This window comes from Chaetodon auriga, chromosome 18 (assembly GCF_051107435.1).
Source record: "Chaetodon auriga isolate fChaAug3 chromosome 18, fChaAug3.hap1, whole genome shotgun sequence".
Lineage (NCBI taxonomy): Eukaryota > Metazoa > Chordata > Actinopteri > Chaetodontiformes > Chaetodontidae > Chaetodon > Chaetodon auriga.
The window spans coordinates 2,380,237-2,393,116 of record NC_135091.1 but is presented as its reverse complement, the minus strand read 5'-3'; the positions used below and the strand labels follow the sequence as shown (position 1 = coordinate 2,393,116).

The 12,880-nt window shown below is 44.8% G+C and overlaps 2 protein-coding genes across 2 annotated transcripts; both read right to left on the bottom strand.

The window, feature by feature from the left end:
* Positions 1-6,160: 6,160 nt before the first annotated feature.
* Positions 6,161-7,619, bottom strand: batf3 (basic leucine zipper transcription factor, ATF-like 3). The gene is made up of 4 exons (XM_076756899.1): positions 7,545-7,619; positions 6,706-6,810; positions 6,439-6,483; positions 6,161-6,283 (listed from the first exon to the last, which is right to left on the bottom strand). Exons 1-4 carry the CDS (start codon positions 7,617-7,619, stop codon positions 6,161-6,163), a joined length of 348 nt encoding a protein of 115 aa, XP_076613014.1.
* nsl1 (NSL1 component of MIS12 kinetochore complex) lies at positions 7,300-12,828 on the bottom strand. Its single transcript, XM_076756536.1, has 6 exons — positions 12,622-12,828; positions 12,044-12,116; positions 11,780-11,907; positions 11,368-11,422; positions 8,984-9,051; positions 7,300-8,898 (listed from the first exon to the last, which is right to left on the bottom strand). The coding sequence occupies exons 1-6, from the start codon at positions 12,808-12,810 to the stop codon at positions 8,650-8,652; spliced, it is 762 nt and encodes a 253-aa protein (XP_076612651.1). The 5' UTR covers positions 12,811-12,828; the 3' UTR covers positions 7,300-8,649.
* Positions 12,829-12,880: the final 52 nt, after the last annotated feature.

Below are 12,880 nucleotides of genomic sequence, written 5' to 3'. Positions count from 1 at the left end.
TTCACCGTCTGAAAAGCAGGCTGCACCAAACTCACAACCTCTGTAATATCGCACTGATCTGTGTTATCGTTTGTCTAATTTGCCACCTTTTTTTACTGTTGCTTTGCTTTAATAAATGTCACATGTATATGGTAATGTAGTTGTCCAGTTCATTCTTAAAAATAGAACTGTATTCTACTTTTTTCAAATGACCTGATCTCATTTCATCCGTTGCAACAGTCCATTATGAAGCTATATGACTTTAAGAACACCGTGTCTCTCCTCGCTGAGTACCGTTGGTTCCCGCTTGAAGCAGAAGCAGAAACAGGAAGTTGAAGTTTCTACACACCGCGCGCCTCCCTGAAAGCGGGGCACAGCACACATTATCCTCCGGTCAGCTCGGGGTCGTAAGTGAGGTCATTGTGAGTTGAGCTGCTCTCTGATCAGCCTTCATTCCAGGAAGTGATCACAGATTCTGCCACTAAGTCTGACACACCAGGAGGTTTCTAGATCATTTAGTCTTTGCTTCACCGTCTGTGGAGTGAAAACTGAGATCTTGGAGCATTGTGACCTGTAGTCCAGACCAACGGCTGTCTGTCCCACATTGGATATTGGTCAATATGGGGCTAAAGTACACACACACACACACACACACACACACACACACAGAGGGGAGGAGGGTGAAAAGGAAAGGGAAGATGCTTTGTCATTCTCTCGATTTAGGGAGAAACTGATGCAACTCAGTCACAAGCAGGCGCAAGGTGACTGATGCAACGGCTGTGTCATCATGTTTGAACAGTAACATCCTGCTCAAGTCAAAGGTCACAGCTAAACACACAAGCACAGAGATTTGGAAATGTGTCCAGTTCATCAGCCGGGCGCCTAATCGACAGGTAAAGAAAGGTCATTATATGCACGGCGATACGGCACAAAAGAGCTGCTTGATCACTTACAGACATATTAACAGAGGACTTATTAACTTATGAACTCCGGAGCCACGAGCATCCTGAGCACGATGTACATGTGTATTTTATTCAGCTATCCAGACCAAAACCTTCCTTTCAGGCAACAAAGTCACAGAGAAACACTGGGAGGAGAGAAACATGAGAAGGAAGGAAGAAGTATTTAATCAAGCAAACACTTGGCCAAAAGATAAGTGAGAGCCTGGGACGAAACAGGGACAACGAAAAAGGTCAAAGACGTAAACCTCTTCTGTGTCAACAGTTCATTTTAGCACTTTGTTCATCAGACAGTAAAGAGGGAAAAAAAACTATAAAAATCTTCAATTCTCACAGTTCGACAGAAAAGTTCAGCTGTATTTGTATTTCTGAGCACTTTGGACTCACATGTTTACCAGGATTTCTGACTGACCAAAAAATGCACCAGTCCCCATCCACAGTATGACGCAACATTGCAGGTCTTGTATTGCAGCTTCACTCCAGAAGCCTGTCTCCAGCAAAGCTCTGGTAGACCTTTATTGTGAAGGAACAACAGGAAATACAGCCTAAGGATGATGATTGGCGATCTGCCCAGTGAGAGTAGGACCTTAATTTGAATCAAGTGTCTGATAAGTGTGTTTGGAAGCACGCTGTTCTCGTTGTTTGTAGGCTACTTCTGGAGGTTCCTTCTGGGGTCTTAAAGAAGGAAGAAGTTGTGTGTTACATCTGTATGATGCCACTATTTAACTCCCAGTATTTAACTCTGCAAAGCCCTGAAACCTGCTGACAATTAAAACAATATTTCTGGACTTGACAAATGACTGAAAGACTGAAGAATCAAGTTTCAATATACAGCAGACGCTTTGAGATGAAGGGAACAGACGGACTGTGGCGTGTTTCGACAGCGAGGGGACGGAGTCGAAGACAGAGGGACATTTCTAATAAAAGTGTGGGCCAACCGCACCAATGACCTTTTAGAGGAACTCAGCTGTATGTCCACATATGTGTTCAGGCCGGAGGGAAGTAATAAGCTTGAATAAGCTGCTTAAAGAGGAAGAAAAGTAGATCAAAACCGGAGGGGGAAACGCGGCTTCCAAGGTTCTGGATTTCTCAATTTTTATGTGAAATGAGTCAAAAATGTTCAGGGAAGCTTTGGTAATGTTTGTTGGTAATAATGGAATTTATGACATGAATGAATTTAGGTCAGAAAACGTGTGAGTTTACTCCTCCTCAGCGCAGTTACACTCATTCATTCATCAAGAAGGCGTGACAGGTTGGAAACAGCATGTGTTGAATCACATTAAGCTGGTTTCATGAGAGTGTGCAGATGATTAGAGGGTAATATTACCAGAGGCATAACAAACCATACTGAACAGCACTGCTCTTTACATCCTCATTAACACTGCAGTCACCTCCCCGAGTGTCACCTTGACTGCAAAGTTAGAGGCTCTCAAGGAAGGTATTCCTCCATCAACCAGGGATGGGGATCACCGCATCCCCCTGCGCCGACCTGCACGCCCTCTCCTCATGTGTACAGACTGACACGTCGAGCTTTGCCCAGACATGAGTTTGTGTGGCTCTCTGACAGAATCTGCAGCGAACATACCGGAGAGGAGGAAAAGCCGAGCGTGACGGGTTCTCTCATGAAACTTTGACTGTGCTGGTTCCCTGCGCTGTGAACGAGCTCCTGTGTGCGGTGCCGTCGGTGCAGCCGCAGACTGTGATGTTTGCAGGGCAGGCCAGCGTCACTTCGTCTCACAGGCTACAGTAACCAGATCATAATCCCACACTGGCTTCCCACCGGTGAACACTGTCACGTGCTCGTTTGTTTGTCTGATTCTTTGAGCAAATTTTCGAATGCTCAAATCCATCAAAGGAGCAATGAAGATATCGACTTTCTTGGCGACATTTCGCATCAACTAACTGCAGATTTGACTTTTAGTCGTACGTGGAGATACTCTCTGGGATCTGGTCATGGTACGACCATGGTATCATTTTGTGAGAGGTGCATCTGTGACAGCATCACGAAGCCTTCTACGCCTCAAAGACACTCACAAAGCCAAAACCTGAGCTCCCAATGTCAAACTCTTAATAAGTCCAGTCATGAAATGCTTTGGCACGGCCGTGTTTTCCTCTTCCTGGGAAATTACACAAGAATTCACTCCACAATTCAGAAGAATTGTTTGTGTGTGCATGAAGGGTGGGAGGTGTGCAGATGCTGGTGTGTTATCTGTTCATTGATTCAACAGCGAATCCTCCAACACGTCGCACACACCACTGGAACAGCTTGTAATGCATCATCGTTTGTGCATAAGTCATCCTTGGAATTACATTTCTCACATTATTTCTAGCCCCATGACACTTGAATTCCAGTTCTACAAAGAATCCAAGACACTGTCCTTCATTTTGCTCTCCGTGATGAAAGGTGCCGTAAGGCGACTGCTGGCCTCAGTATTTCCAAATCTTGACCCCGTTCTCGCCTCCTGAAGCAGCGTGTCCACGGCACAGAGAAGTCTGAACGCAGCCCAGAATTATCTGGTTTGACTTGTGGCTGCTGATGTCATGTCCTGTCCTCACTGCATGAGGTTTTGATGTCATGCTTTAATTTCCTACATGAGAAATTACCAAGAACTGAATCAGGATTTCATCGGAAGTCTGTGGATGGGTGTGTGTGGGCTGCAGGTGTGTATTCATGAGTATTTGTGTGTTTCTGAACATGTGCACGTGTCTGCGGTGGGTGTTGCTTCCTGGCCCTGAGCAATAATTTCAGATTTTTATTGTCCTTTTTTTCATATTTGTATTTAAGCCTGTGCAGCTCTTTGGTCAAGTGTGGGTGTTTTGAATGTGCTATCTGAATGAAATAAGCAAACAAGTCATGACATGCAGCTGAAAATGCTTCGTCCAGGACGATGAGGTGCATGTTTTGTGAAGCAGCTTGAATCTGGCTCCTTCCTGGTTACTAAGACACTTTTCTTTTTGTATGACAGACATGTTTTATCTTTAAATTCAGCAGTTTATTCTGCTGTGACAGGTGATGCTTTCTGCTTCAGCCTGCAGCAGTCAGTTGATTTTATTAGTGTGATATATACAACATGGCCAAAAGTATTTGGACAGCTGAACATATCACCCATTTGTGATCTCATTATAAAAACCTGCTGATCTTTGAAAAGCCAAGAAGGTCGAACAACACTGATGTTCAAAGGTGTTTCCAGAATTCTCAAATCCTCTTTCGGTCATCTGGATGAAGAAATATTCCTTCAGCTGCACAAATAAATTAATAACATTTTTAACCATTTCCCAAATTGAGACTCTATTTCCAAATCGGGAATGACGTATTTTCTTGCATGTTTGGTACAACAATTAACAAATATAAAGGCTTTATTACACGATAAAATAAAAGAGCCTGGCTGCAGGGGTCATCATTCGGGGTCTAGCGCTGATGTTGGGTGACCAGCTCACTGCACAAACACTGAGCTGCTGTGTGTCAGGGTTGTTTTCCTCCTCATGCATCATCTCCAACAGCCGTTACTTAGTATTATTTTTCAATAATTGCTCTAATTTTTCATGATCTATTTGTAGTTGCAAAGAGCTTCCAGCCAGCCGCCTGCTGTCTCCATCCAAACACCAGCCGTTCAGTCTGCACTGCAGCACTGAAAACAGCGCTCTTCCAAGCATCCAAGCTTCCAAGAATTCATAAAAAGGCTTTGGGAGAATAATGAACCGTCCAGTTTCCCAGAAGTCTGCAGCAGAGAAACACTTCGGTTCGCCACAGTTGGTCTGCGTCAGCATCCTGCTCGTCAACATTAACTTTTCATTCACCTCAGCGTGGAAGAGGAAGGAGAAATGAAAAAGAAACCTCGAGCAGAGCAGATTAAGTGTGATGTGATGGTGGTTAAATCAGGGAACTGTTACTTTCAGCGAGCGTCCTCCAGCGTAACCAAACCGCAGGTTCCTGCTCGGATGCAGGTGAGACAGAGTTTAATGATCCACGCTGACATGTCAAATGACCTCAAAGCTTCAGTAACATCAGGTCATATCCAGGAAGACGTTTGCTTGTGACATGATCAGAGATGTTGCTGAACAGGTCCAGAATCACAGGAAACTCATGACACACTTGAGGGTTTTTGCAGGTTTCATGCATCAGTGGCCACAGTGCCGACCTCAGGACCTCAGCTGCGTTTCAGCTGAAACGTCTTGTGGCGTTTGCACTCGTCTGTCACTGAAAAATACTCACTTCAAGCATCAAAGGAATCAAAATGGATGTGCTCACTTCTCAAACATGTTCAGAACAAACTGCAAGATCCTGTTGATCACATCAGCCCTCACATTCCTCATCTCCTCGCCCTGTGCTCCACCTCTCCACCACTCCGATCCTCTAATCTCGGCCTTTCATCCATCCCCCGCTCCAACTGCGCAACAAAAGGCTGTTTGAGCCCCAACCGTCTGGAACCATCTTCCCCATCCATCAGATCTGCTCAATCTTTGTCAAGCGGCCTCTAAAAACACATTTTCATCGGAAGCCTTTTCATAGATCTCCACTTTGGCCTTTGTGTTGTTTGTGTCTCATTGTGCTGTGTTTTATATTGTATTTTTACTTTATTTGTTCATGAATTTGTGTGTGTGAAGCTTTTGTAACTGTATTTTAAAAATTGCTACATAAATAAAGTTTTAGTTACTTACATACTAATGTTTGTTTGTAAATATCTCAAAGCAAACAAGTGCATAATTAAAGATACTAAAAATCAGCACGAGGTGATTGAACGATTGTTTTATTTTAATTGGGTTTGGTTGAACACACTGAAAGAGTTTGCTGCTCAGATTAAAACGTCACACAGATTATATGACTTTCTTTAGATCTTTTGGAAATACTGCATGCATTTAGTCCTTTGTTACAGCTGTGACTTGAGTCAAAGTCAAGAACTTATAGCAGAGAAAAACTTTAAATTAATGGATTAATGGAAGGATTAATTCCACAAAGAAAGAATTACAGAACGGAAGAGGAGCTGAAACATCTGTATATTAAATCTATTTACATGTATTTACATTATGGACATCAGCTGCAGTACAAAGGCTTTAACCAGCAGAGGGCGCTCTGCACTTTCATTAGAAGTGATGCCACCAGAGTTCAGCAGCCTGTTGAATCACCACTTCATCTGTGATCACGGTCAACACCGCCCCCCCAGCGGTTACCTGGTGCAGCACAGCTGGACTGGACGCTGCGGTCAGAAACATGGCTTCCTGCCTCAGACTGAGCGGGCTGCTCTGCTGTCAGGCTGCAGAGTGGAGCAGAGCATGATGGGACAGCAGGGCTCATGGGCCCTGAGAGCCTCCGTCAGCTGGCGCTGCTCCTCAGACAGAGAGTCCACCTGAAGACAGACCAACAAGCAGAGGTTTACTCTGTGATTCCTGTGTGTATTTCATGTGGTTTTAAACGCTTCTGTGTCATGAGAAATAAAGGTTTGTTGTGTATTTTTACTACACAATAAACACTAGTGCAGTATTAATACTAATAATACTGTACCTCTCTTTTCAGCTTCCTGTTCCTCTGCTCCAACAGCTCACAGGTCTGGAGGCGAGGAGAGGAAGAACGAGGGAAAGGATGGAGGAGGAAGAGGAGAGCAGGAAGAGGCAGAACTGATGAATGAATGAGGGTGTACGGGGACATTTCCCAGCATCTGGTACTAACCTTAACGAGGAACGCCTGAACTTAGAGTAAACAGATTTAAGTCTCCACCACATGAGTCATACATGGACGCGAGGACACACACACACACACGCACACACACACCTCATGCAGAAGGTCAGCTCTCTGTGTTTGTCTCTTTCGGCTCTTCTGGGCTGCAACTCTGTTCTTCTCTCTCCTCATCAGGCTCCTGCCTCCATCACCTGAACCCTGAGACACACAGACAGACAGGCAGGCAGACAGACAGACAGACAGACAGACAGGCAGGCAGGCAGACAGGCAGGCAGGCAGACAGACAGACAGGCAGACAGACAGACAGACAGGCAGACAGACAGGCAGACAGACAGGCAGACAGACAGACAGACAGGCAGACAGACAGACAGACAGGCAGACAGACAGGCGGACAGACAGACAGACAGGCAGGCAGGCAGACAGACAGACAGACAGACAGACAGATGCACACACATAAAAAAAAACAAAACAAAACATTTTTTTCTACTTTTAATGAGCGCCACCAGACACATCAGCAGAGCCTGTCGAGCTCATTTTGTGGGGACGTCATCTTTGACAACAGGGACCTGCACCCTGGTCCCGGTGGCTGGGACCCCACAAATAGAAATAATAGAAAAAAACAGCGTGCGCACACACACGCACACACCGTGTAGTGTAAAATTAAATTCTCTTCTTCATTCATTCAATCGGAGCGCCACATTTTCGTTTGACTTTATTTATATTTTGAAGCTCCATCAAACAGATTTCCAGCTCACAACAGAAAATCGCAGGTCAGACAATAATGTGTCAGCACCGTCCTCCCTCAAACCCTCATCTTTCGCTGGTCTGCCCTTGACCTTTGACCTCCCCTTGGGATGGGGGGCAGGATGCAGCAGCCAACAGTTCCGTCATGATGATAAAGACATAAAAGCAGCGGCTTCGAGTGATCTTACCTCACTTCCTTCGCTGCGGTGCTTATTCAGACTCTTCTTCTGATCAGACTGGAAGGAAAAGTCACAGTCTGACATCACCGATTCTTTAAAGGGCTGAATTAAAGAGAAAAACAGGAGAATACCCGGCACACTGGCTGTCAGGGAATAAAAAGTGTCGTTGGTGGACTGGGCATCGGGTCCAGTGACGTTTAGCCGAGGCAGAAAACTGGCTCAGTTTCACTTCAGCTTTCTTTTCATTTTTCAATTTCACTGCCGTTTTAGAAGAAGCAGCGAGGGCAGTTCAAGTAAGTCATGAGTCAGAGGCCACAGCTGAACAATCACTTAAAGGCTGACACCTTCAGCAGCATCAATGGACTCTGACCTGAGAGCTGCAGACAGACAGACGGACTGAAACATCGCTGCTTCTGAGGATTTTACAGAATCTGTTGGTGATGAGGAAAACATACAACGGCAACCTTGTCCTTTAAAAGAGGAGAGGACAGACAGAACGGATGTCTTTAACAAATAAAAACAGAAAAACTGTAAAATTACCAGTAAATAAAGTCATAAACGTTACAGGTTTGTAAAAGTGATGATGGAATGATAAACATGAAGAAACAGCTTTTATTAAAACGTTTAAAATTGATCATTTCAAGCTGAGTGAAAGCACAAACAAACTCTCTGGAAAAGTCTTTTTAGAAAATATGAAAAGGTTTTTTTCGTGAATGCAGGCGATGGCTTGAGACAAAACTAAGACGGTTTGTGGATGTTAATATGTTAACGACTGTGTGTGCCTCGTCAGTTTCAGGTGAAACACCTTTTCTTTCTGTCCCACACGTCACGGAAACGTCTGTCTGGCTTCACTGGAAACCATCAACATATCTGAGTGAGTCTGAGTGAATAATCCAGTTTCTGGAGCAGCAGAAGGGAACAACAGTTCTCTCTGTTAATGGGACTGTATGAATGTCTCAACGTTAATCTGATTGGTCATTTTTGTGAGATGTCTGTGTGACATCATTTTAAGTACTGCTTTCTATTCTTTCAAAGAGCTGACAAGCGAAACTGTGCAGAAATAAAAGAACGTGTTGGTCCGTGTCATCACACCATTTCGATGTGGCAGGAAGTGTCACTCCGGCTCGCCGTCTCCCACGGGTTTCTTTCTGAGAGGCACGTAGCCGTCTCTGGCTGCCGCCTCCTCTGCGGCTCTCTTGATTGGCTGCCTGTTCGTCGGCGCTCCGCTCCCTGGAGGCAGGGGAGCGTCTGATTGGCCGTGAGAACCGAACACTTCTCTGTGGATCTCCAGGGTGGTGCGGCTTGCTTTCATGTTGAGGATCTCACAGAGGCCTTCCGCCTGTTTCTGCAGAGTGTTGATCGACTGCACACAAAAAGCAGCCACATATTTATCTATGAAGTGGAACCTGACGTAGGTGGGTGTGTTCAAGTGTGTGTGTGTGTGTTACCTTTATGACCTGGATGGCCTGTTTCACCATCCCAGGAGCTGCTGCTGACAGATCAGTCATGATGCTCTCTGGTGAAACACACACACACAAAAGCAGCATCGTCACATCGGCTAAAATCTGGATACGTTAAGAAATGTAACAGTAGCAAATTTAGATGATGATACTTTCAACATTGTTTTTACTACCTGAATATGGGAAATGTCACAGAATTACAGAACAAAAATAAACTAATATTCAATCAAACTGTGTATGAGACCAAACTCCATTAAGAAAGTGCAGATTTTTGGGGGTGTTGAAGGAATAACGTTATCGCTGCTGCTGCTGCTGCTTCGACGGTCACAGTCTGCTGAAACGCAGAAGGTGAACAAAAAGCGTGGGAGGCATTTAAGGGGTTTCAGTCGAGGGGGGGGTAAAACTTTCAAATGTCCATCCTAAAGGGAAGTAGTTCTTCCTGGGCGTCATAAAGAAGGAAATGTCCAGTGTAAACCAGCTGGACAGTTATTTCAATTACAATTTGGGCTTCCAACGATTCTGAAAACAAATAATCCAGAGAAAAGATTATCGTTGTGCATCGTGACGATGCTCTCCTTTTGTCTTGTGTTATAAATCAAGCGCACCCCTTTCTTTCGCAGAGGTGTGCTTTCACCAACACAAAGCCACTCTCAGGTGAGCTGTGGCACGTTTAGTTCAGCTCAGTGTGGTCAGGTGAGCCTCCAGCTGCTGATTTTGAGGATGTATCAGTCCTGTTATTTGAGTTTTTGGAGCGGCAACAAGAGCGAAGGAGTCGCGTTTCAGCAATCCTTCCTCGCATTTTACACACCAAGTAAAAATAAGATTAGAATACAGTGTTTCCCACCAATTAAGGAGACTGTGGCGGCCCTCCACAGTCTCGTTTGGGCCCTCCACAGTCTCGTCTCGTCCCCCCCCCGCTTTCCACCCTCCTCCCCACCTAAAAAATAATAATAATAACCAGATCCGTCAGTCAGCCGATTACACAGCTGTAGCCTACTCTGCTCTGTAGCCCGCGAGCGAGACCAACAGGTCGCGTTCATAGACGGTCCTACTGTCTGCTGCATTTGGCGCGATCCGCATCCATACAGTCTATGATCCATACATGACAGCAGGCCGGGACGGCATTTCAAGATTGTGTGAGGTAAGTGTAACTTCTCTTTTGGGCAGGTATCAAGTTCGATAACGGAGCAGTGTCGGCCATGTTGCTGATCTCATTGCACCAGTCAACTTCTAACATACCAAACAGAGTCTAACTTTCCGCTATCCCTCGTGCTGATTTCCCAGTAGCTAGCTACTTGTCCGCTATTTCTCCCTCTCCCGCTCGCGCTATTTCTCTCTCTCATCCCTCTGTCGTTTGTGCTCTCTCTCTACCCGTTTATAAAAATTAACATGAAATTAATTATTTAATATCTCTCGTCGGCGAGAAAGAAAAAGAAAAGAAAAAGAAAAGAGGGATCCGACAGCACTGAGTCAGTGACTCTGCCACAGCCTTATCGGTGAAGAGGGGTGAGGTTATGGCTTGAAAGCTGTAGCGGAGCCGGCGGGGGGGCAGAGGGTGCGGCTGCCCCGGGCCCACAGTTATGAGGGGGCCCATCGCAAGGCTGATGCCGAAAAAACAAAAAGGGAAAGTCGGTCTCTTACTGCTGTATTTGTAAAGATAGAAGTGTAAAAAAAAAAAAAAAACGGGGAGAAAACAGTCTGAAGCCCTGAAGAGTTCAACTTTGGAAGAGCTCTGGAACTGTTTTTCACAAAGCCAAGAAAAATTAAGTGTTCAATGGCAGGGTGCAGAGTGTGTCAGTAGTGTCACAATAGTGTGACACTCAGTGTCAAGCTGCCTGAGTCTTAGCTGACTATTGGTGCAGCATACATGTGCCAAGGTTATGGACAGCAAGTGTTCTTTGTTCATCGTTTTGTTTGACAGTGAAGATTGTTCACATGATTGATGTTAAGTTTTGTATGCTCTAAATGAATGAACGAGTGAGTGAATGAACAAATGAACAATTGATTGAATGAGCGAGTGAATGAATTAATGACTTTGTGTCATGGTTTTTTTTCAAGATTAAATTTGAAATATTCCTGATATGCCTTTGTATGTTCTTAAGGATGATACCAACCTGTTATGTTCATATACAGCAATTTATATTACATTCAGTGGTCTCAAAATGCCCTAAAGAGATACATCAGGCTTGAAAACGTACACACACACCCAACCCCGAGGGTCAGAGACCCTCCCACCACAGTCTCCTAAAATCCTGTGGGAAACACTGGAATACGCATCATATATGTCCTCCAGCGTCTCTTCAGAACACCAGCAAACACTAAAAACACTCAAATGAAAAATGTGTGTGTGGGAGTGATTAGAGGCGACAAACCTTGATCGGGGTCTTTGACCACCTCTTGAGATTTGACCGCGTGCTCAAACAGGCCCTGAAAAACAAACAGCAGGTGTCAGAAAAACGGACTCGGGTCACATCAGCTCTGCTCGCTGCCTGTTTCAATTCCTGTTTTCTCTTTGTGCATTTTTCACCTTTGACCAAACAGATTCCCTCTCATGGACAATTAAGATAAACCTTGATTAATCAAACACATTTAAAGGTTTGTATGTATCTGTGAGGTCGATCTCAACATACTGAATATAAATCTGTGAAGTTACTGTCTGTAAAGTGCTGCTCTCCTCCCCCTCAGCTGTGTTCATGCTCTGAAACTGAGCTGTCGGTGTGTCTCCACACACTTCGCTGCACCTTTATCGGGCCTAAATAAAGACAAAGCTACTGTGACACCCACCATGAGCTTCCGCTCAGCTTTGAGGGAGTGGACCACATGGGGCAGGATCTTTCGTGGGTAGGCACGGCGCCTCCTGGTGGTCTCAACGATGGTGTCATCCAGCAGGCTGTCCAGATCAACATCCTCTGCTGAGAGTGACGTGGAGGAGAAACAGAAGCTGCAGTTTATTAAATAGATAATATTTTTTTACTGATTAAGAATCTAATGTACCCCTCAAGCTGTTAATGCACATTTTACAGAGATTGAAGTGGCATCATGAGTCACCTTCCACATCAGGTGCCTCCCCCCAGGCCTGTCCGTTCACCAGGACGTTGTCCTGAACAGCTGCTTCAAAGTTCTGCAGAGACAAAATACTTTTCAGTGCTGAACAGTTTCAATGAGGCAGTTCACAGCAACGTGTTCACAATACAGCTGCAAAACATTAACCACGGTACTGTCATGATCAGACCACCGCAGGACCTCTAAACATGAGCTGTACTGACTTTAAGTCCTTTTATTTGAAACGATGAGTTGAATGAATGCACAGAAATTCACCATCAAACAGGAAAGGATAACGTTTTAACGCTTATTAGAGATGCTGTGTGTTAACGAGCTGAACAGCAAACTGAGGTTTTATTTACACAAAGCGCTGCCTTTAGCCGTGTTTCTGCTGGTGCTGTTCAAAACTAACAGCGTTAAATATGCGACTTTTTGAATGGGATTTGGTGGAGAATTCTCAAAGCCTTCGTGTAACAAGTCTTAACAACCATCAGCCGTCTGTAGATACTAGACAGGAACAGTTAACTGATTATTTATGAATGAATTATCTAAATTTACAGTTAGCAACCATCAGTCCGACCCACCGCCAGCAGCTCCTGCAGTAAAACCTGCTTCGTCTCGTCGGCAACGTCCGACTGTCCGTCGAGAGCCGTCTTCAGGATTTCTTTGTATTTATTTATCTGCTCGATAACTTGTTTCTTCGATGTTATTTGTACTCTGTATTCCTGATTTGTCTCATCCTTCGGTGAGGATTCACTCTCTACGGACTCCATTTTTACCGCCAACTCTGTTTATATTTTTTTTTACACAGCCCGGAAGTTAATCTGCAACTTCCTGGTCCGA